The sequence below is a fragment of the Sorex araneus genome, chromosome 1, assembly GCF_027595985.1.
Source record: "Sorex araneus isolate mSorAra2 chromosome 1, mSorAra2.pri, whole genome shotgun sequence".
Classification (NCBI taxonomy): domain Eukaryota; kingdom Metazoa; phylum Chordata; class Mammalia; order Eulipotyphla; family Soricidae; genus Sorex; species Sorex araneus.
The window spans coordinates 246,470,712-246,491,463 of record NC_073302.1 but is presented as its reverse complement, the minus strand read 5'-3'; the positions used below and the strand labels follow the sequence as shown (position 1 = coordinate 246,491,463).

At 43.2% G+C, this 20,752-nt stretch overlaps 1 protein-coding gene across 1 annotated transcript in view; it reads left to right on the top strand.

Annotated features, from left to right (window-relative positions):
• The first annotated feature begins 1,145 nt into the window (after nt 1–1,145).
• The window catches only part of GTF2F2 (general transcription factor IIF subunit 2), a 155,862-nt gene continuing 136,255 nt past the window's right edge, over nt 1,146–20,752 (top strand). Inside the window, exons 1-3 of the mRNA XM_004604583.2 lie at nt 1,146–1,373; nt 14,984–15,057; nt 19,133–19,151. Of these exons, the coding sequence (XP_004604640.1) occupies nt 1,308–1,373; nt 14,984–15,057; nt 19,133–19,151 (159 nt within the window). The 5' untranslated portion in view covers nt 1,146–1,307. The remainder of the gene's footprint in view (nt 1,374–14,983; nt 15,058–19,132; nt 19,152–20,752) is intronic.

Sequence of the window (20,752 nt, the reverse complement as noted above, 5' to 3'; positions counted from 1 at the left end):
CTGCAACACAACACACATACACACACAGATAGAGCATTTGAGTAAAGATAATCAAGATAATGGGAGATCCTGAAAGGTTCAGAAGTATGGGTTCCATGTAGTTAGATGTGTGGTTGTTTGAATGGCAGGTATCAAATTGAAAGGGTTTGTATAGGAAGGGTTAAATTTTATTAATTTTTTTCACTTCAAACAAATTTATTAAATCACTGTAATACAAAGCTAGAAAATTGTCCATGATTGAGTTTCATGTACAATGTTCAAGCATCTATCCCTTCACCAGTGTCCACTTCCTTCCACAATTGTCCCCAATTTTCCTCTTGCCCCCCTCTACACCCTCCCCCACCCCCAGCTTGCCTCTATGGCAGCCACTTTTCTTTTTTTCCTTTCAGGCAAAAAAAGTGCCTGAAAGTATTGCAAACTGTGGTTTGTAATACTGCTACTGAAAGGATACCAGGCGTATCACTTTACCTGCTTTCAGCACCCAGTTCTTGTCCAGAGTGATCACTTCCCACTATCTTTGTCATTGTGGTCCCTTCTCTGACCTAACCATCTTTCCTCCACCTAAGCACCCTGCCCTGAACTAACCACTCTCCCCCATACATTTTAATTTAGAAATAAGACGAGAGATAGATAACTGCTTAAGCCTGGGAGTTGAACAACAATTTACCAACTAACAAACTTGCCTCTTCTCTTACATGTCTATTGTCGTTAATTTAATTATATGGATTCTGGGTCTGGACTCCGAAAAGAGTGTGCTCGCCTGGCTTCAATCAGTGGCATCAGTATGTTTTCAATATACTCAAGATCACTCAGCGTCATTCCAGGAACCACTTGTGCAAATTCATTTTTCACTCAACCCCTACCCTCCAAATGCTCAATCTCCTTAACTAGAGTTGGACATATACTAACAGCTTTGGTTTCTTTGAGCCTCATTTTTCTATTTTGACACATTCTGCAGTTAAAGCTGGCCTAGCCTTTATATTTACTGATAATGGATGGCCCACCCCACCCCACCCTATGTTTTAATCCCTCAGACCTAGCCTGGACCGTGAGCCACGCCCACTCGAGCCGCTGCAGACCCAGGAAGTTTGTCCCGAGTAGCGCGCCGTCCTGACGGTGGCTGTGCGCAGGCGCAGTCACGGTTCTCGGCGGCGTGTTCCTCTTTTCCCAACTTCCTAGCGTCCTGGCAGGTGGAGGCGGGCTGTTCACTCTGCAGTCTCTTGCAGCCGCTTATCTAGCCCTAGCGACTCTCACTCCGCAGCCTCCCCCAGCTCCCGGCGCCGCGGGTGCACACCAGAGACCGAGCCATGGCAGAGCGCGGGGAGCTGGACCTGACCGGTGCCAAACAGAACACTGGAGTGTGGCTGGTCAAGGTAAGGATGCCAGGCTCTGCGTGCGCCCAGAGTCACTGGACTTGAGTCTGTCCCGCTTCTCTGCTTTACAAAGTTTGTTGTTGTTGTTGTTGTTTAATCGTCCTTTTGTTGGGGCTTCACTTATTTTGCCCGGGCCATTGTTTTTGCCTCTTTGTAGAAGTTTTAGTTTAGAGATCCTGCAAAGTGTCACTTGGAATCAGAGCCTGGCTGGGACGGGAGTTCCAAAGGGAGAAGCTCTATGTGTAAGATCGCTTGAGAGTTTGCAGCAGGAAAAACTTTGGCCGGGGCAGGAAGCATTTACTGGGAAAGGTGATTTTTTTTTTTTTTAAAGAAGCGTTTCCGAGTTGCTTAGTTAGAACAAACTTCCCCAGTAGAATTAGGGAGAACTGGGATGTGTCAAGGGAAAAGAGAGGATAGTAGTGGATTGTGTACTACAATGTACAGGGCCTTTCTATACAGCACCCCTCCCGATTTAAAAAAAAAGTTTTTTCTGGAGTTTGGGATGGTAAGAGAATGATGGTCTAAACAGACTGATACTAGCAAGTAGCAACAACGAATTTAACACTTGACAGCAGATGCCACCGGGTCAAACCTGCCAAATGCCACAGTTTTTACCAGTTAAAAGTTCTGTACTTTTAACTCTGGGAGTTAGTCTCTTGTAGTTTGCATTACCTTTGTTTGTTTTGGGGATGCCACGGATGAAACCTGGGACTCCTGCACGTGCCCCAGCCCTTTAAATTATTTACTTGCACATGCTAGGCCTGCTTTTTTTTTTTTTTCTTTTTGGATCACACTGGCGATGCACAAGGGTTACTCCTGGCTCTGCACTCAGGAATTATCCCTAGCGGTGCTCAGGAACCATATGGGATCCTGGGAATTGAACCAGGGTGGGCCGCATGCAAGGCAAACGCCCTACCCGCTGTGCTATCACTCCAGCCCCCGCCAGCCCTTTAAATTATTGCTGTTTCTGCCAATAGTATGTTGCCAACTGGTCACACTGCTGCTGCATTCCCTATATCAAATCATGTTTTAAAAGAATCGGATATATATATATATTTTTTTTTTCGCTTTTTGGGTCACACCCAGTAATACTCGGGTTACTCCTGGCTCATGCACTCAGGAATTACTCCTGGTGGTGCTCAGGGGACCATATGGGATGCTGGGAATCAAACCCGGGTTGGCCGCGTGCAAGGCAAACGCCCTACCTGCTGTGCTATCGCTCCAGCCCCCAAATTGGATGATGTTTAAAAATATTTTTGACCTGTTGTCTAGCTTTTTTTGTTTTTTCCTTTTTGCTCTTTGGGTCATACCTGGCGATGCACAGGGGTTCCTCCTGGCGGTGCTGGGGGACATATGAGATGCTGGGAATCGAACCTGGGTCGGCGGCATGCAAGGCAAATGCCCTATTCTCTGTGCTATCGCTCCAGCCCTATTGTCTAGCTTTCAATATTTAAGTTTACAAAAAAAAGTCATCATCTCTGATTTCTTTTGGCTAACGGGTTAGGTGTTTGAAGGGAAAGTAGAAATAAACGTGTCAGGGTTTTTAAGAATGGAAGGGGTAGTTGGGGGAGATAGTACAGTGGGGAGGGCCCTGTGCCTTACAGACAGCCTTACAGACTTGCTTGATCCCTGCCACCACATATGATTCCGTCTCTACATATGATCCTCTGAGCACTGCCAGTGATGATCCCTGAGTCCCGGTAGCTGTGACCCACACCCTCGCCTTCCCTCCCCTGCCCCAAACAAAAAAAACAAGAAAGGAATGAAGTTTTTTTGTTAAGTCACAAATATTCTTACTGGAATCAATCATACACAAATACACACACACACACACACACACACACACACACACACGTAATGTCTTTTGGGCATGGACAGGTGGGTGCGTTAGGAAGAGCCGCAGTTATTCTAATCCATATATTCTAATCCATAGCTTATTTACCAGAGAAAAGATGGATTTCTTGTCAAACCTTCCTTTTATCATTTTGACTAGTGTTTGTTGGAGAAGAGGACCAGACTGGAGAGATGGCAAAGATACTGCTGTGAATGTTACCTTTTTTATTTAGCAGCTAAAATGCCTCTAAGCTCAGCTTTAATTTTGTCATGGGTCTGGAAGCAGTTGACTACTTGGTGGTCATAGAGAAAGCTACTAAAGTATTGCAGACAGTAGTAGGAAAAGGATCTTTGATTTTTTTTTTTAATGTATCAAGTGTTTTACAAAGCAGACTAATTAAATTTTAGTAGGTACTAACGCTAATTAAATTTAGTAGGTACTAATTAAATTTTTCAGATGATGCAACTGAGCTTAGGAAGGTGTTCTTGCTCATGTATTGACAGTGACACAGATATATATCTTTAGCCACAAAGTTTGTGCCAGGAATAAGCTGAAGCTAATGCTTAGTTTAAGCGTGCCCCATTCCCTCCTCCCCACAAACTCCCCACAAACTGGAATTAATTTTCTTTTCTTTTCTTTCTTTTTTTTTTGGCTTTTTGGGTCACACCCGGCGATGCACAGGAGTTAGTCCTGGCTCATGGACTCAGGAATTACTCCTGGCGGTGCTCAGGGAGACCATATGGGATGCTGGGAATCGAACCCGAGTTGGCTGCCTGCAAGGCAAACGCCCTATCCGCTGTGCTATCTCTCCAGCCCCTCCTTTTCTTTTCTTTTTTTTCTTTTCTTTTCTTTTCTTTTCTTTTCCTTTCTTTTCTTCTCTTTCCTTTCCTTTTCTTTCTTTTCTTTTTTTATTTTTTTTATTGAATCACCATGACTTACATTTACAAAACTTTCATGTTTGAGTTTCAGTCATACAATGATCAAATACCCATCCCTTCACAAGTGTTCATTTTCCACCACCAATGACCCCAGTATCCCAGACCCCTGCCCCCGCCCCTCTGTCCCATTCCTTTTCCTGCCTCTATGGCAGACAGTTTCCCTCTTACTCTCTCTCTCCTATGGGCATTATGGTTTGTAATACAGATAATGAGAGGCCATCATGTTTGGTCCTTTATCTACTTTCAGCACACCTCTTCCATCCCGGGTGACCTCTTCTCTATCCCAGCTGCCTTTTCCTCTAGCTCATAAGGCAAGCTTCCAACCATGGTGCAACCTTCCTGGCCCTGAATCCATTGGCCTTGGGTGTTAGTCTCAATTATGATATTTTGTGTTCCAGAAATGAGTGCAGTCATTCTATGTCTGTCCCTCTCTTTCTTTTTTTTTTGCTTTTTGGGTCACACCTGGCAATGCACAGGGGTTATTCCTGGCTCTGCACTCAGAAATTACTCCTGGCGGTGCTCAGGGGACCATATGGGATGCTGGGAATTGAACCCGGGTCGGCCGCATGCAAGGCAAACGCCCTACCCACTGTGCTATTGCTCCAGCCCAGTCCCTCTCTTTCTGACTCATTTCACTTAGCATGATACACTCCATGATCATCTACTTATAAGCAAATTTCATGACTTTATTAGTCTTAACAGCTGCATAATATTCCATTGTGTAAATGTACCAAGTTAATTTCTTTAACCAGTCATATGTTCTCGGGCACTTGGGTTGTTTCTAAATTCTGGTTATTGTGGACAGTGCTGCAGTGAACATACAGGTACAGATGTCATTTCTACTGTGCTATTTTGCACCCTCAGTGTATATTCCCAGAAGTTGTATTGCAGGGTCATATGGAAACTCAATTTCTAGTTTTTGAAGGACTGTCCATATTGTTTTCCAGAAAGGCCGGACCAGTCGGTATTCCCACCAACAATGAAAGAGAGTCCCTCTCTCCCCACATCCACATCAGCACTGGTTGTTCTTGTTCTTTTTGATGTGTGTTAGTCTCTGTGGTGTGAGATGATATCTCATTGTTGTTTTGATTTAGATTTCCCTGATGATTAGCGATGTAGAACATTTTTTCATGTGCCTTTTGGCCATTTGTATTTCTTTTTTGAGGAAGTTTTTGTTCATTTCTTCTCCCCATTTTTTGATGGGTTTGGAGGTTTTTTTTCTTGTACAGTTCTACTAGTGTCTTGTATATCCTGGATATTAACCCATTGTCAGATGGGTATTGGGTAAATATTCTTTCCCATTGGAATGAATTTTCTCCTTGGAGATTGAGAGGTGAGGTTGGAAACTTCATTTCTGTGTCCATGCATCTTTGGGGCTCCATTTGTTGATCTTCAAGAAAACATGGGAGTAAAAGCTACCTGACATGCATTGGGTTCTCCAGGAGGCTGATTCTGAGGTGGAGAAGAACATGCAGAGTGCATTTAGGATCACCATCTGTGGAAGGAGACAAGCTTGAGCTGGATTGATAGAGAGTGAGATGCCGTCTCATTGGAAGCCAAAAACAAGAGTAAGCCAAGAAATCCAAAGAAAAATCCAACAGAGATCGTCTGTGTGGGCTGAAACACACCCACTGTTGACTAATCTTTGGCTGTGGTTGCCCTGGGAAGACTGTATGATCTTGGCTGAAACACCTTTTCACGCCTGTGGGCCAGCACCTCTCCTGCATACAGGTAGTTTTTAACCTTCTACACCTGCGAGCCTGTAGTGGCCTATGGACAGGTGCTTGGAGAACGCTGGGCTAAGGCTGTCTCGGTGGAAGCAATTCCCCAAAGTGCTGACAGCTGAGGGCTCTCCCTGGTCATGTGGCAAACTACTGGGAGAATAAGCTCTTACTTGTAAGTAGGTAGAATAGGTATCACATCAGAGTGCTCTGCACTGTCCATAGCTTGCCTGGACACTTTGAAGACTAGTGGCCCAGGGACTAGATATTTAGCAAAGCAGAGCTGACAGAGAAGCTTAGAAAAATAACAGTTTGATTTCAAAGGCACAGATGAACTTAGTGTTCTTCAGCTTGAGTGAGCAAGTGGGTGGCTTGATTCATTCAATAAACTTTCAGTTGATTGTCATCCAGGGCTCTAGGTGGTATGGCGAGTAGAAACAGACTGGTCCTTGCTGTGTAAACTTGGCTTATAGACTAGTGCAGGAAACAGACACCAGTCTCATATTCGACTCAGTGAGAATATTACAGATAAATGAAGCAAAACTTTTTGTGGCTATGATTAACACAGGATCTTGTCTTAGACTTGGTGAGTTAAGGGGGATTTTACTGAGGAAATTCTGCTTAAGTCATTTTCCGTCACATTTGCTTGTCTTGGGAAATCTGAGATAACATTCCCTGTTATACCAATTACTTATCTCATATTTAATGCACGTGGACATGCACAAATGACATGTTGACAGAAGTATTTGGGGGAATCAACTGAGTATACTTCTGGTCTGTATCAGATGTACACAAAAAGTAGTTAATTAGCCTGACTATATTAATTTAGCTGTGTGCATAATGTGGTATACATTAAATATACTTAACTTGTATTTAAAGATAGCATATTTTAGTGAAAGAAAATCAGCTGCACCAAAAAGTGCTTGGTGCCTTGGGAAGTATATTTACAATTATTTTTTCTTCTGGCTCTTACCTCTTTTTTTTCAGATTTAATATTAATGGGCCTACAGGTATGAACGCAAATTTCTATAAGCTCATAAAGAGTGTAGCGAGTTGTATCTGTTGGCATACCATCCTTATTTTTCATTGCAGTGTGTAATATTTGGCAGCCTTTTGCATTAAATAACCTGGTATGCCTGGGAAACAGTAGTTTTACAATAATGATGACAATGTAGTGTGAGTTCCAAATTTATCAATTAGCTTCTGGAACACAAACCTTGAAGTTGGCAATTGCTCGTGTTGGGTATAATTTATGGTACTGAATCTCATTCTATTTAGCGAGGGTAGGGTGAGGTTCAGTTTTTGCACTACAGGAGGTAGTGCTCAGGGCCTACTCCTGGCTCTGCTCAGGGGTCCCTTCTGGAGCTGCACACAGGCTGTAAAGAAAGAACCTTAACTCTGGTACTCTGTCTCACCCTTTAAACTAAATATGATTTTTTAAATGTGTTACATGTATGCCATATTTAGTTGCTTCACTTAGAACTGTTTTCATACTAAATTGTAGTTTCCGCAAGTGTGATGGTAGTCTCATTCCAGAACATTCTTCATTGCAACAGCATTTCGGGCTGCCAGCAGTGGAAGATTAGAAAGTGCTTTGCTATTGGCATTTTCCTGTCTTCCCCCTTAATTTTAGATTTCTGAAATAAGGCTTTGCTCTGAAATGAAGTTTATTTGAAGTAAATTCTGTATCCTTAGGATATCCCAACATTACCATAATTGTTATTATATTAGCATGAGCTAATGTTTCTTTAATCCGATCATTAAAATGATAAATTTGCCTCTTGTGTATGTCCCAAATAATGTTAGGCTGTTCTCATAGATCCTAGGGATATAATGGTGTACCAAACAGCCAAAATAGTTACTGTGTGCAAACTATATTCTAATCTCTGGAGGAAGAACAGATAATCAGCAAATACATAGAGAACAGATGATAAGTGCTTTGAAGGAAATAAAGTCGGGTAAATGACATGAAAAGTAGCTGGAGATTCTGTATTTATTACCCATTCTATCCTGTGCTCCCCACGCCCTCTTTCTGTTAAAGATCAGTTCTCAGTTTCTGTAGCTTTTGCTTTTATGTATTTTTTTTTACTATTACTTCCTATACCAATATGAGAGAGATCATTCTGTCTGTCGTGTTCTTCTGACTGATTCACTCAGCATGATCCTCTGCAGATCCATTCATATAGCAGCAGATTGCATGATTTCATCTTTTCTTATAGCCTCATAATATTCCATTGTGTATATGTACCACAGTTTCTCTATCCAGTTGTCTTGACACTTGGGCTGTTTCCAGAGTTTTGCTGTTGTGAATGGTGATATAATGAACATAGAAGTGCAAATATCCTTTCTGAAGAGAGTTTTTGAGCTCCTGGAGTTAGCCAAGAAGTGGAATCCCTAGGTCATACAGGCTTCTAGTTTCTAAGAGAGTTTTCATATTGTTCTCCACAAAGATCGAATCAGTCAACATTCCCACCAACAGAGGATGGGGGTTCCTTTTCTCCCACTTCCCTGCCAACACTGGTTGCTTTTAATCATTTGTGATCATTAATTTTAATCTTTGTGATATGTGCCAGTCTCATTGTTGTGAGGTGATATATCTCATTATTTTGGTTTGCAGTTCTCAGATGATGAGTGATGCCAAGCATTTTTCATGTATCTTTTTGTCTGTTACTCTTCTCTAAGGCAGTTTCTGTTCGTGAAATGCTGTTTTTAATACAGGAGGAAAGGGCTGTACAGTTAAGGTGGTCCTTCCACGGAGACTAGGGGAACTTATGTGGGGGTGCTCTGCAGATATCTGGGACAAGAATAATCCAGACAGAATGATGAGATCAGAGGACCTCATATGGGTGTGTGCTGGGATTTTTCATAGATCCATAAAGTTAGAATCCAGAGAGTGGTGCAGCTGTTGAAAGAAGAGGATGGATCAGCTAAGACTTCAGAGGGAATTTATCTGTGACGGGATGCTGTGACGGGATGCTAGTAGACATGCAGTGTGCTAAGTTGGCAAGGTTGAAATCATGGCTTCACTATGATTGTAGTGACAGTGAGACTGGAAAAATAACTCTTTGGTGCCCCGGGTTCTTCATCTACAAATAAAAGGGAAAAAAGATCATTAAATGAAGCAATATTTGTAAGTATAGAGAAAAGCACTTGGTAGATGGTAAGCACTGTATAACTGTTAAACTGAGTACAGTTCAATAAGTGTTGTCTCTGACACACTGATCCCCAGCTCGAGACATTGTTGTCTTACTTATGTGCTAAGATAATCACTATGGCTGCTGTATTGAGAAGAACCTGGGTATGGGCAAAAGTGGAAGCGAGGATATCAGTTAAGAGGCCGTTACAGAGCTGGAGATGTGGCTTGGTGTTCAAATACATGCCTTGTTTGTGGAGAACCTGGGCTCAGTCCTCAGCATCACAGTAAAAATAATAGTAATAATAGTAATAATAATAATAATAATAATAGCTGTTCCAGTAATTATACAAGAGATGATGTTGGTTTGGACCTTGAACTGGTGAGGAGAGACTGAAGTCCAGGTATAATTTGAAAGTATTGCTGCCAGAATATGACTATTGATTGAATGTGAAATGTGAGAAAACAGGAACTATTCAGGATAGTTCCCGTATTTTAGCCTGAGTGTCTGGAAGAATGAAGTTTACCTTTCTGTGGTATGAACGATTGCAGGTGGAGCAGATTTATCAGTAATAAAGAAATTTATGGGAAATAAGAATTTTAGTGTGGGGATTTTAATTTTGAAATGTCCACTGAATATTCACATGGAGAATTTGAGTAGCCAGAGTCAGTTGGGTATATCTTTTGGTATATGAGGGAAATAAGTTTCAAAACCCCCACCTCTTCAAGTTGATACCAAGTCCCACAGGTGCTGTAGGTCCTTGTAGTTCGCGCTTCCTGACTCCAGCTTCTGCGTCTATGAACTCAACCAATAACATTCACAGTCATTGAATCTGTGGATCAAAAATCTACCATTATAGAGAACCAACAGCATTTATTGAAAAAACATTATTTCTTCTTCTTTTAAGGACCTGCATAGTTCAAACCTGTGTTGTTAAGGGTCATGTTGGGACTTGTGTAGAGAGCTTGGACTTGTAATACATTTGGGAGTTGTCATTGTACAAAGGTACTTACAGCTGTGAAACAAGATATTCTGTAAGAGGAGTAATCAGAAGAGGAGAGGTCTGAGGGCTGGAGTAAAAGATAAGGAAGATGAGAATCCAGAGGTAGACACCGAAAGGGAGAAGCCAGAGATGTGGGAAGGCAGTCAGGAGGCAGTGGGGTGACGGAAATTGAGGGAAGAAATTAGTTCTCAGTATTGTTGAGGGGAGTGTAGGGTGAGAGCTGAACCTCACCCTGGTGGCAGGGGAAATCTTCTTTGGTTACAGTGGCGTGGTAGGAAGGAAAGGCTGCCTGATCCAACAGAATGGCAGAGGAGTTGTAGCCAGCCAGCAGAGATGGCTCGTTCAAGGTGTTCACTGAGAGGACAGAGAGTGGGCCCCTAATCCCTGCATAGCACTGCAGGATGGAGCTCTGTTGACCTCCCAGCATTGTCAGGAATGATCTTGGTGGCACCTGCCATGGTGAGTGCCACACGCCTCATGGAGTGAGCTCTTCAAGGAGTGGGCCGTGTGTGTGTGTGTGTGTGTGTGTGTGTGTGTGTGTGTGTGTGTGTGTGTGTGGAGAGAGAGAGAGAGAGAGAAAGCTGGAGATGTGTGTGTTAGACACACACACACACACACACACACACACACACAAAGATTTATAGTCTGGTCTTACTACTTCTTAACTGTGTAATCCTGAACACATTTGCTAACTTCCCCGTCTCATTCTAAGATTGAGAAAAGAATAAAACTGATAGAGATTTCATGGGTAGTATATTTAAAATATTTGGAAGGGTGATTGTTACTTAACCAATAATCTATTGCTATAGATTTAGAATACTTGTTCTATAGAACACTTGTTCTAACAGCCTTAGTAACTTGGAACAACACCTTGCTTCAGTGTCTGTGGATCAGAATTGTGTTGCTTCAGATTCAGATTTTACTCTGGAATCCTGGCATAGTTGGGTTCTTTGAATCAGTCTCATATGTGCTACCATCAAGTCAGCCAGGATTGGATTCTCATCTGAGTTACTGGGAGATACTGTTTCTAAGCTTCTCTGGGGCAGAATTCTGTTTCTCATGGGTTGTTGGACTAGGAGCCTAATTTTCAGGCTGACTGCTGGCAGGAGCCTGGCCTTACTTTCTTGCCACCTGGGCCTCTCCAACATAGTAACTTAACTTACATCATCAAAACTTGTAAGTTGAGAAAACAGGACATAAGTTAGAGTCTGTTTGGGGGTAGGGAGAGTCAGGAATTGAACCCAGGGTCTCATCCATCTTAGGTGTGTGCTCTACTGGCCCCTGCCCAGAAGTCACAATCACTGTAACTTGGTCACATAATGGCATCCCATTCCTTTGCCATATTTCATCACCGATGCACGTTACAGGTCTTGTTCTCACGCACAGAGAAGCTGTTACCCAAGAATTAGTGGTGACTAATGTTTGTGTCACCACTAGATTTGTTTATTGTTGTTGTTTAGGGGCAGGCAGTGGGTTGGAGGTGTACACACCACTCAGGGCTTACTCTTAGCTCTTTGCTCAGGGAGCACTTTTGGTAGTGCTCCTGGCCGATCCTCCAGGGATCACACCTAGATTGGCTGCCTACACAGCAAGTGTCCTACCACCGTTCCATCTCTGCAGCCCTAGGTTGACTTTAAGCTCACCAAGAGCTAAAGATCATTCCGGAACTATTTTAGAGTCTTCTGGCTGCATTGTAAGGAGTGTGTTTGCTTGTGCCTCTGATGTCATCATTCCATGAGGGAATGATTAAGAGAGAAGGTACTGGAGGCAGGGATGGTAGCGTTGAAGGAAAGAATGTCACCAGGGAAAGAAATGCATTGCATCAGGTGTAAGGAGTGGCTGTAGTTCACCTTTTGACTTAAAAGTGGGGAAAGCAACCAGACTATGCCTCAGTGATGTGTTTCAAGGCTGTTGGGAGACAAAATCAGGTTATAATACAGAGGGAAGAGAAGTGTGGGCTTGGCAGTGAAGAGAGCTTTGACTCATCTGTGGAGGGGGAGTGACTGGGTAGGGAGATCACTTGCCCCAGTGTCTTGAAGGGTTCCCTTGCTGTCAGTGGCTGTGCATTTCAAGTGAGGCCACTTACACTTAGCGTGGTTGTGATTTTTTCTCGGCTGTGCTGATGCAAGCGAGGAGTGGAGACCCCTGCACTGGAGCTGTCTTACTCTTCTATTTCCTTACATTTTAGTTCCAGTGGTGAACTATCGAGGGCCTCATCATTTACGAATTTTACATATTCTTTGCTAGCTTAAATACTTGGGCATCCCAAATTTGTAATCTATGTAGGGGTAAGAAAAGTATCTACTTCATAGAATTGATGAACAAATGTGCTAGCCCGTAAGTAAAGTGCTCATTGCAGTGTCAGGAAAGGCGTATTTGATCAGAGCCTTGGAAATCACCGGGAACTGGGAAGCTCTTATACCATGTTTGTGTTTGGAGCTTCTGAGGAGCCGTTCTCATCTCTGAACATTTTTGGACATGTTAACACTTCATCATCATCATCATCATCCTGTTGATCGTCGAATTTCTTTTTTTTTTTTTAATTTTTTTTTATTGAATCACCAAGTGGAGGGTTACATATTCTCAGGATTATGTCAGTTACACAATACTCAAACACCCTTCCCTTCACCAGTGCCCATCTTCTATCACCAACCCCCCCAGTATATCTGCCACCCCCTCCCACCTCCCCAGTCCCCACCCTTGTACGTGATAAGTTTCACTTCGTTTACGCTTTATCTCGATTACATTCCATGTTTCAACACACAACTCACTACCGTTGCTGGGGTTTCCCCCCAAAAAGAAAAAGACAGTCCTATTGCCAAGGAAGCATTTGATAGTTCTCCATTGCTAAGAATATAGAGATATTAAGTCCCGCTGTTTGTTACATAACTTTTCTTTTTCCCCCTTGCCCCGCGCCACCGAGTTCACGCCTGTTTAGTAATCGCCACGCTGTCTGACAAAGGGAAAAAAACCGAAGAGGATGGTTATTTCCCGTCATCAGCCGGCGTGGGGCTCTGGCTTAGTTGATAGTCTAGTAGAGTGTCTGCAAGCAGTTTCTGGAACCAAAGGTCTTTCGCTGGTATCGGCTCCGGCTCGAGATTCCACCAGCGTCCCGCTGTTCCATGTACATAATTTTTCCCTTTATATCCCATTCCCACGCCACCAGGTCTGTTTGCTTAATGGACATCACACTATGTTTGACACCACGCCGCGTTTCTTCCCGAGAAAGAAGGATATTTCTTCTCAGCCGGCGTGGGGATATAGCTTAGTTCAGTCTAGAGAGATGGCTACCACTTTGATTGCCTTCAATATTTCAGCAAAAGGCTTACTATTCTTGTTAGGATCTCCCACAAAAGTCCGACCCATTAAGAAGGAACCATTACATATTGCTGATACTAAGATGACATTCAGCTGCAGCAGCGGCTGCGCGGTTTTGGGTTTCTGTATAAAATCCAGGGAAAGTTGGGGCTGGAGCGATAGCACAGCGGGTAGGGCGTTTGCCTTGCACGCGGCCGACCCGGGTTTGATTCCCAGCATCCCATATGGTCCCCTGAGCACCGCCAGGGGTAATTCCTGAGTGCAGAGCCAGGAGTAACCCCTGTGCATCTCCGGGTGTGACCCAAAAAGCAATAAATAAATAAATAAATAAATAAAATAAAATAAAATCCAGGGAAAGTACAACCAGAAATAACATCACTATAAACTTTTACCCTTTTATGGTGCTCATAAGATGGAGAAACCTAGAGAGAGGTTCGGCGTCTCCATTTTGCACTCAGAAAGCCTCGGACCCTGCGCTGTGCTCGGGAGGAAGGGATTGAGAGAGAGAGAGAGGTTAAAAGAATTGGGGAATTCCCGGTTTCCACTCTCGCAGCCCGCCGTGGGGTCTCCGATCCCGTGCCGGAATTAGTTCAGTGGGCTGCTTGGAGTCCAAGGGCGCGCTTTTGGGTTCTTCCATCATGCTCGATCCACAGCACGGCCCAAAGGAACCGATCGTCGAATTTCTTGAGCGGTCTCAGTAATGTCTCCATCGTCCAAGCCCTGAGATTTTAGAAGCCTCTCTCTACTCGTCCTTCCAACAATGCTGTACTGGAGGCTCTTTCAGGGTCAGAGGAACGAGACCGAGCTTGTTACTGGTTTTGGCATATGAATACACCATGGGGACCTTGCCAGGCTCTCCCATGTGGGCAGGAAACTCCCAGTAGTTTGCCAGGTTCTCCCAGAGGGAGAAGTAGGGTATAAGATACCACGCAGGGGCAAAGCTGCTGCACGCTTCTGGGAGCTGGCTTTTAAGTCTCTGGATGCTGGCCGTTGACAGGATTACACGGCGCGGGGCCAGTCCTTGGGTGTGACGCCTAGCTACTGGGAGATGGGAAATCTGGGCGGAGGAGGCCCAGTCCCGATCCGAGCAGCCTTAGAGGTCTCAGCACTTCATAATTTTTTTAAAATTAAAAAAAAAATTGGGGGGGCTGATTGAGGGTCACACCTAATGATACTTGGGGCTACTCCCAACTCTGTACTCGGGGTTTGCAAAGTGATCAGGGGTCTGCGGCACTTCACTATTTCAAGTTGCTGGACCAATGTTTGTGTCACCACTAGATTTGCTTTTTGTTGTTGTTTAGGGCCAGGCAGTGGGTTGGAGGTGTGTACACTCAGTGGTACTCAGGGCTTACTCTTAGCTCTTTGCTCAGGGAGCACTCCTGGTAATGCTCCTGGCTGATCCTCCAGGGATCACATCTGGATTGACTGCCTGCACGGCAAGTGTCCTACCACCGTTCCATCTCTGCAGCCCTAGGTTGACTTTTAGCTCACTGAGACCTAGATAATTTCTTAACGTGTTCAAGGTGCATTACAGAACAAAACATAATCAGAGCTTAATGCAAGTAATTTCAGGCAGAAAATGAAATAGAAGCAGTGCATTGTTTCATGTTCAAGAAAACTTGTTAGCACCCAGATATAATCGTATATGTATCTTTGTTTTAGGTTCCTAAGTATTTGTCACAGCAGTGGGCTAAGGCCCCTGGAAGAGGTGAGGTTGGGAAACTGCGGATTGCCAAGTAAGTTACCCAATATTTCTGACATTTAAAAAAACGTTTTTTGAAATTTTACAAGTGCTTTTAAGTGTAATTGCAGTTTTTCCCCGCCCCCCCAGAATGAGAATTTACCTGAATATTTCAAGGCTTGTCAAGAGACAGTTAGATGTTCTGTAAGGAGTAATGCATGTGCGCTGGCGTGCACACACACACGTTCTCTGCTAGTCAGATTGGTTGGGAACACGTTCTATGGTGAAACAGCAGGATACCTAGCTCCCTCATCCACCATCCCCTACCCCAGGGTGTCTCAGTAGCATCTCAGACTCAACACTCACTTTTGCTCTGTTCCTTTTGTCCAGAACCTTCTTCCTCTGGACATTCCCATGGCTCGTTCCACATTTCAGATCTGTTCAAATACCAACTCAGTGAGGCTTTTCCTTTCCACCCCGTGTCACACGGCCTTCCGTGTTCCCCAGCTCCCTGGCTCCTTCCTTCCTCTCTCCCTGTGTACTGTGTTCTTTGATGTCATTGATGTTTTGTAGCAGAAGACTCCAGTACAATCTTCAGTTGCATTTTGTTATCAGTCTTACAGGGTTTGTTTGTTTGTTTGTTTGTAAGTAGAGAGCATTTGGAAATGTTTTCTTGGTTTGTCGTGCATAATTAACATTTTTTTTCCTGTTTACCAGTCACTTTTGTAAAATTTGGATTTTCTGATGTTTCTCCATAATTAGATTCAGATGATCTTCATCCCTCTGAGAATACACTGGTAAAGCTGCGTCAGTGCTATATTCTTTAAAGTTTGCATATTGATCATCCCTGGTGGTGGAAAGTTTGAAAACTTGATTGTTATAATTTTTTTAAACTTACACTTCCTCACACATACTTGTAATTTTCTTCTTTTGTAATTACCAAGTGTTATGTGGTAATAAATTTTTACTTTATTTTTCAGTATTATAATGAAGTAATGAATTTCAGTTTTTCTCAACAGGGCACATTTGTTACTATCATCATTTATTCAAATGTTTAATCATCCATTGGGAACTTTCTACCTGGCTCACATGCCCTGTTTAGCCATACAGTTTAGTTCCTTAGGCCTGTGTACTTTTGACATACTTTCATCATTTTTTGGCACTTATTTTTTGTTATAGAAAGATATTTTAGACTTATGTCTGTTTATATCTGAGCCCTGAAGTCATTCATTTCCCCAAGGAGTTCCGGTTCCTTTTGGAGAATTTTTTTTTTTTATTGTTACTGTTGTTTTGGAGCCAGACCAGGTGATGCTCAGTGCTTACTCCTGGCTCTGTGCTCAGGTATCACTCCTGGAAGGCTTGGGAGAACTATTTGGGGTGCCAGGGATTGAACCTGTGTCAGCTTGGGCAAGGCAAGGGTCCTACCTGCTGTACCATTGCTCTGGCCCCCAGGAGATTGGTATTTAGCATCTGAGCTCTGGATATCAAATGTGCTCATTGTGTGGTCATGTGCTTTCTGGCTTTCATGTGTGTGTAGACTTCTGCCCCTCCCCCCTACATACACAGACACCTTGCATCTGGCCTATTTCTCTGCTTACTTGTTGATTTTTTTGTTTTGTTTTGGGGCCATACCTGTCAGTGCTCTGGGGTCATTCCTTGCTTTGCACTCAGGAACTACTCCCGAACATGCTCAGGACACCATATGGGATGTCTGGAATCAAACCCGGGTCAGCTGCATGCCAGGCAAATGCCCTACCTGCTGTCCTATCACTGTAGCTCTTTTTTTTTTTTTTTTTTTGCTTTTTGGGTCACACCCGGCAATGCACAGGGGTCATTCCTGGCTCATGCACTCAGAAATTACCCCTGGCGGTGCTCAGGGGACCATATGGGATGCTGGGATTCGAACCCGGGTCGGCCGCGTGCAAGGCAAACGCCCTACCTGCTGTGCTATCACTCCAGCCCCACTGTAGCTCTTTTGTCTACACATTGAAGACATGAATTCTCATCCGTGTTCAGTTTTCGTCTGACATCATGGTGTGTGTTCCCATATTTTCCCCTCTCTGTGTTTGTATCTCTTAGATGGAGGTGAGAAATACAGTTACATATTTGTTGAGGCAATGCTCTTATTTGTTCAGCACCCCTTTCCTGCCCACCCAAGCCCTTTCATCAGACCTTTCGCTTTGCTGCCTTTCCAGTTTGTGCTCCTTTCCCTGTCCGGGCTTCTGTCCCCACGCGGAGGCCAAGGCTGCCCCCTCCTCGGTACACTCGTCTCCTGGGCACTCTTCACTCTTCCAGGAGATTCTTCCAGGTGATGCCAACCCATTTGTTATTGAGCCATTCCCTTATGGGGCCGCCCCCACCCCGCTCTGAGCTCCGACACCTCACCCCGGACTGCACCCTTAACCCCAGGGACCTCCCGCTCACCCTGCAGCTGCCTGGCCTGCCCACCCACCCTGGTTTCTGAGCTGAAGTGCTCATTCACTAAGCAAACATGTGAATAGAAGACAAGCTGGCACAATGGCCCTGGAGCAGAGTGACAGACTTGATATTTTTGGTCAGTTACTTGTTTTAACCTAAAAAGTGCTCTCATGGCTCAATGGTTAGTGAAAAGTCCAACTTTTTGGTGTCCAGTAAGAAGATGGGCAGGTATTGATTTCATTCATTTCTGAGACTTTTATTACTGTGTTGTACAATAATGTGTATAATTTTAGGTATAGGTCACCATGGAAATAACTGTAGCACTGTAGCACTATTGTCCCATTGTTCATTGATTTGCTCAAGCAGGCACCAGTAATGTCTCCATTGTGAGATTTGTTATTACTGTTTTGGGCATATCAAATATACCATGAGTAGCTTGCCAACCTCTGCCGTGTGGGTGGGATACTCTTGGTAGCTTGCCAGGCTCTCCAAGAGGGATGAAGGAATCAAACCCGGGTCAGCTGTGTGCAAGGCAAATGCCCTACCTGCTGTGCTATTGTTCCAGCCCATGGAAATAACAATTTTTTAAAAAATATTAAGTTACATAGAATGTAACATTGATACCATATTTACTAAAATTTTTTAAAAGACAGGTAATGAAGTAATGAGAATATTTTCAGTACCAAGATGTAAACAGTAAAGTTGTGGCTGTTTTGTAACTTCATTTGGCTTGTTTGTATTAAAATGTCTCTATATGGCATGCACTGTTTATGTAATGAAAATAAATTGCTTACAAACTTAAAATTTATTAAGGGTAATAGTTTTTATTTTTTAAGATTTAGCTAGGTTGGGGCTGGAGAGATAGCACAGTGGGTAGGGCATTTGCTTGCACGCGGCCAACCCGGGTTCGATTCCCAGCATCCCATATGGTCCCCTGGGCACCGCCAGGAGTAATTCCTGAGTGCAAAGCCAAGAGTAACCCCTGAGCATTGCTGGGTGTGACCCAAAAAGCAAAAAAAAAAAAAAAAGAAAAAGATTTAGCTAGGTTAATGAATAATTTCAGCTAGACAAAAATAGAGGGCTGGAGCAATAGCACAGCGGTTAAGGCATTTGCCTTGTATGTGGCCAACCCGGGTTCGATTCTTCCGCCCCTCTCGGAGAGCCTGGCAAGCTACCAAGAGTATCTCGCCCACACGGCAGAGCCTGGCAAGCTATCCATGGTATATTCGATATGCCAAAAACAGTAACAACAAGTCTCATAATGGAGACATTACTGGTGCCCTCTCAAGCAAATTGATGAGCAACGGGATGACCGTGATACAGTGCTACAGACAAAAGAAAAATTCTTGCTGAAATACTATGTATTTTGTATTGAATATGCATTCACATGCTGCTGAATGCTAAAAATGTTGAGAAATAAAGATAAGAATTATAATAAGATCATTTGGGTAAAATATTACTAGGACCAATTGTAATATTGTTAAATGGCACAAATTCATAGCATCTAATATGCTTGTGTGGGAATAATGTGATTTTTCCCCTATAAGATTACATAGTTAAGGAGAACCAAATATTAATCAATCTCTACAAATGTAATACTTTATGTAAATTGTAAGTAGTGCTATTTATTGTGCCTTTCTTCTTATTAACTTTTTTAGCTTGTTTTGAGGAAACATGAAATCTAATTAGAAAATTTTTCCTTTATTTTTTAGGAATCAAGGAAGGACTGAGGTAAGATTAAATGACATTTTTACTTAAAACATGAGATTGTTTTACTCTGCATTAGTCATTGTAAAAGGAGGGTGGTTTTTAGATCCCATGAAACTCCACAGAAGACTCATGAGATGGGTCAGGAGCAATTAATAGTAAAAATATTTATTAGTCTTGTGAATAAATGCACTCCTTTCTGATTCACTAATCTTAGCCTTTTTCTACTTTTACTGAAGTATCCACTCCTGATACTATGAAATTTCCATGATATTTCAATAATTTTTCAGTGGTGAAAGGCATATAACACCCTGCAGCCCCCTCCCCCGCCCCCCCCCCCCCCCCGTCGTGGGTAAGGTCTTTAACCAGGGCTGCCTAAGGACTGCCGTGCCCGTGCCCGGTGCTTGTAGGAGCATCTGACCCAGGATCCAGTCTCTATCTCCTGAATGGAAAGCATGCACCCCAGTTTTCTGGAGTGCTCTCTCTTTGGCCCTGATAGAAGTTTTTTGAGGATTTTGGATTTTGATTCATTAAGTTTAGGACATAGAATGTAATACCTAACACAAGTAGAGAGATCACTTGTATCACTTGTCATCCCGTTTATCTTTGATTTGCTCGAGTGGGCCCCAGTAACGTCTCCACTGTCACGTGTTAGTGTAGCCCAGTTTAGGGCATAGAATGCAATACCTATCACAAGTAGAGAGATCACTTGTATCACTTGTCATCCCATTGATCTTTGATTTGCTCGAGTGGGCCCCAGTAACGTCTCCGTTCGTCCCTGTCACATGCTAGTGTAGCCCAGTGGTATCTGCTCGCTCCAGGAACATGAAGAGCTTCAAACCATTCTTTCAGGGTTTTGATGACGAAATGTGACCATCTCGTAAGTGGGCGGCCATGCAGTCTTTTGACGTCCCATGGAATCCAGTCGGTCACAGCTTTAGTCCAGCAGTTGTCTCTAAGAAATGCTTTATAATTTACCTATGGAGTTAGGAGATTAGTATTTTGTATTTATAAATCCTCTATGTAATATTTTGTGTTCTTTGGGGAGATCTGCTGTATAATCAGAATATAGTAAAATCATTTTGAAAGAACACCTACTATGCCTTTCTGTATTTATTTGTATTTATTTAGGTATTAAAAATGTAAAATAGTACCATGTACTCATACAGTAGTCATTAAGCTGTGAGAAGAAATACACCTTATGTTTATAGGAGGGTTGTTGGGGTTTTTTTTTGTTTGTTTGTTTGTTTTAAGTGAAATGCTCACTTTTCACACCTTCAAGTACAATTGTTTCCTTAGTACAGTTATAATATTTTACTCGTTAAGCAATGACTAATTGAAAATGGTCCACTTTGGGTTGCTCTTCAACCCCGAAACCCATATCTCACTCACCTGTCTCTCTGTCTTTGTATCTTTGTAGCCTGTTTCCACTCCAGAGAAGCCTGTGTTCTCTCTTGAGCACATAACTTCTCTGTTTCTCTCCCCTCACATCTTTTTTAGATAAGTGTCAATGAGAGATAGAAAAAGAGAGGGGGAAATAGAGTGAGAGAGAGAGAGAGAGAGAAAAGGAGAGAGGGAGGAAAGGAGGAGGGGGACAGAGAGAGAGAGGGAAAGAGGAAGGAAAG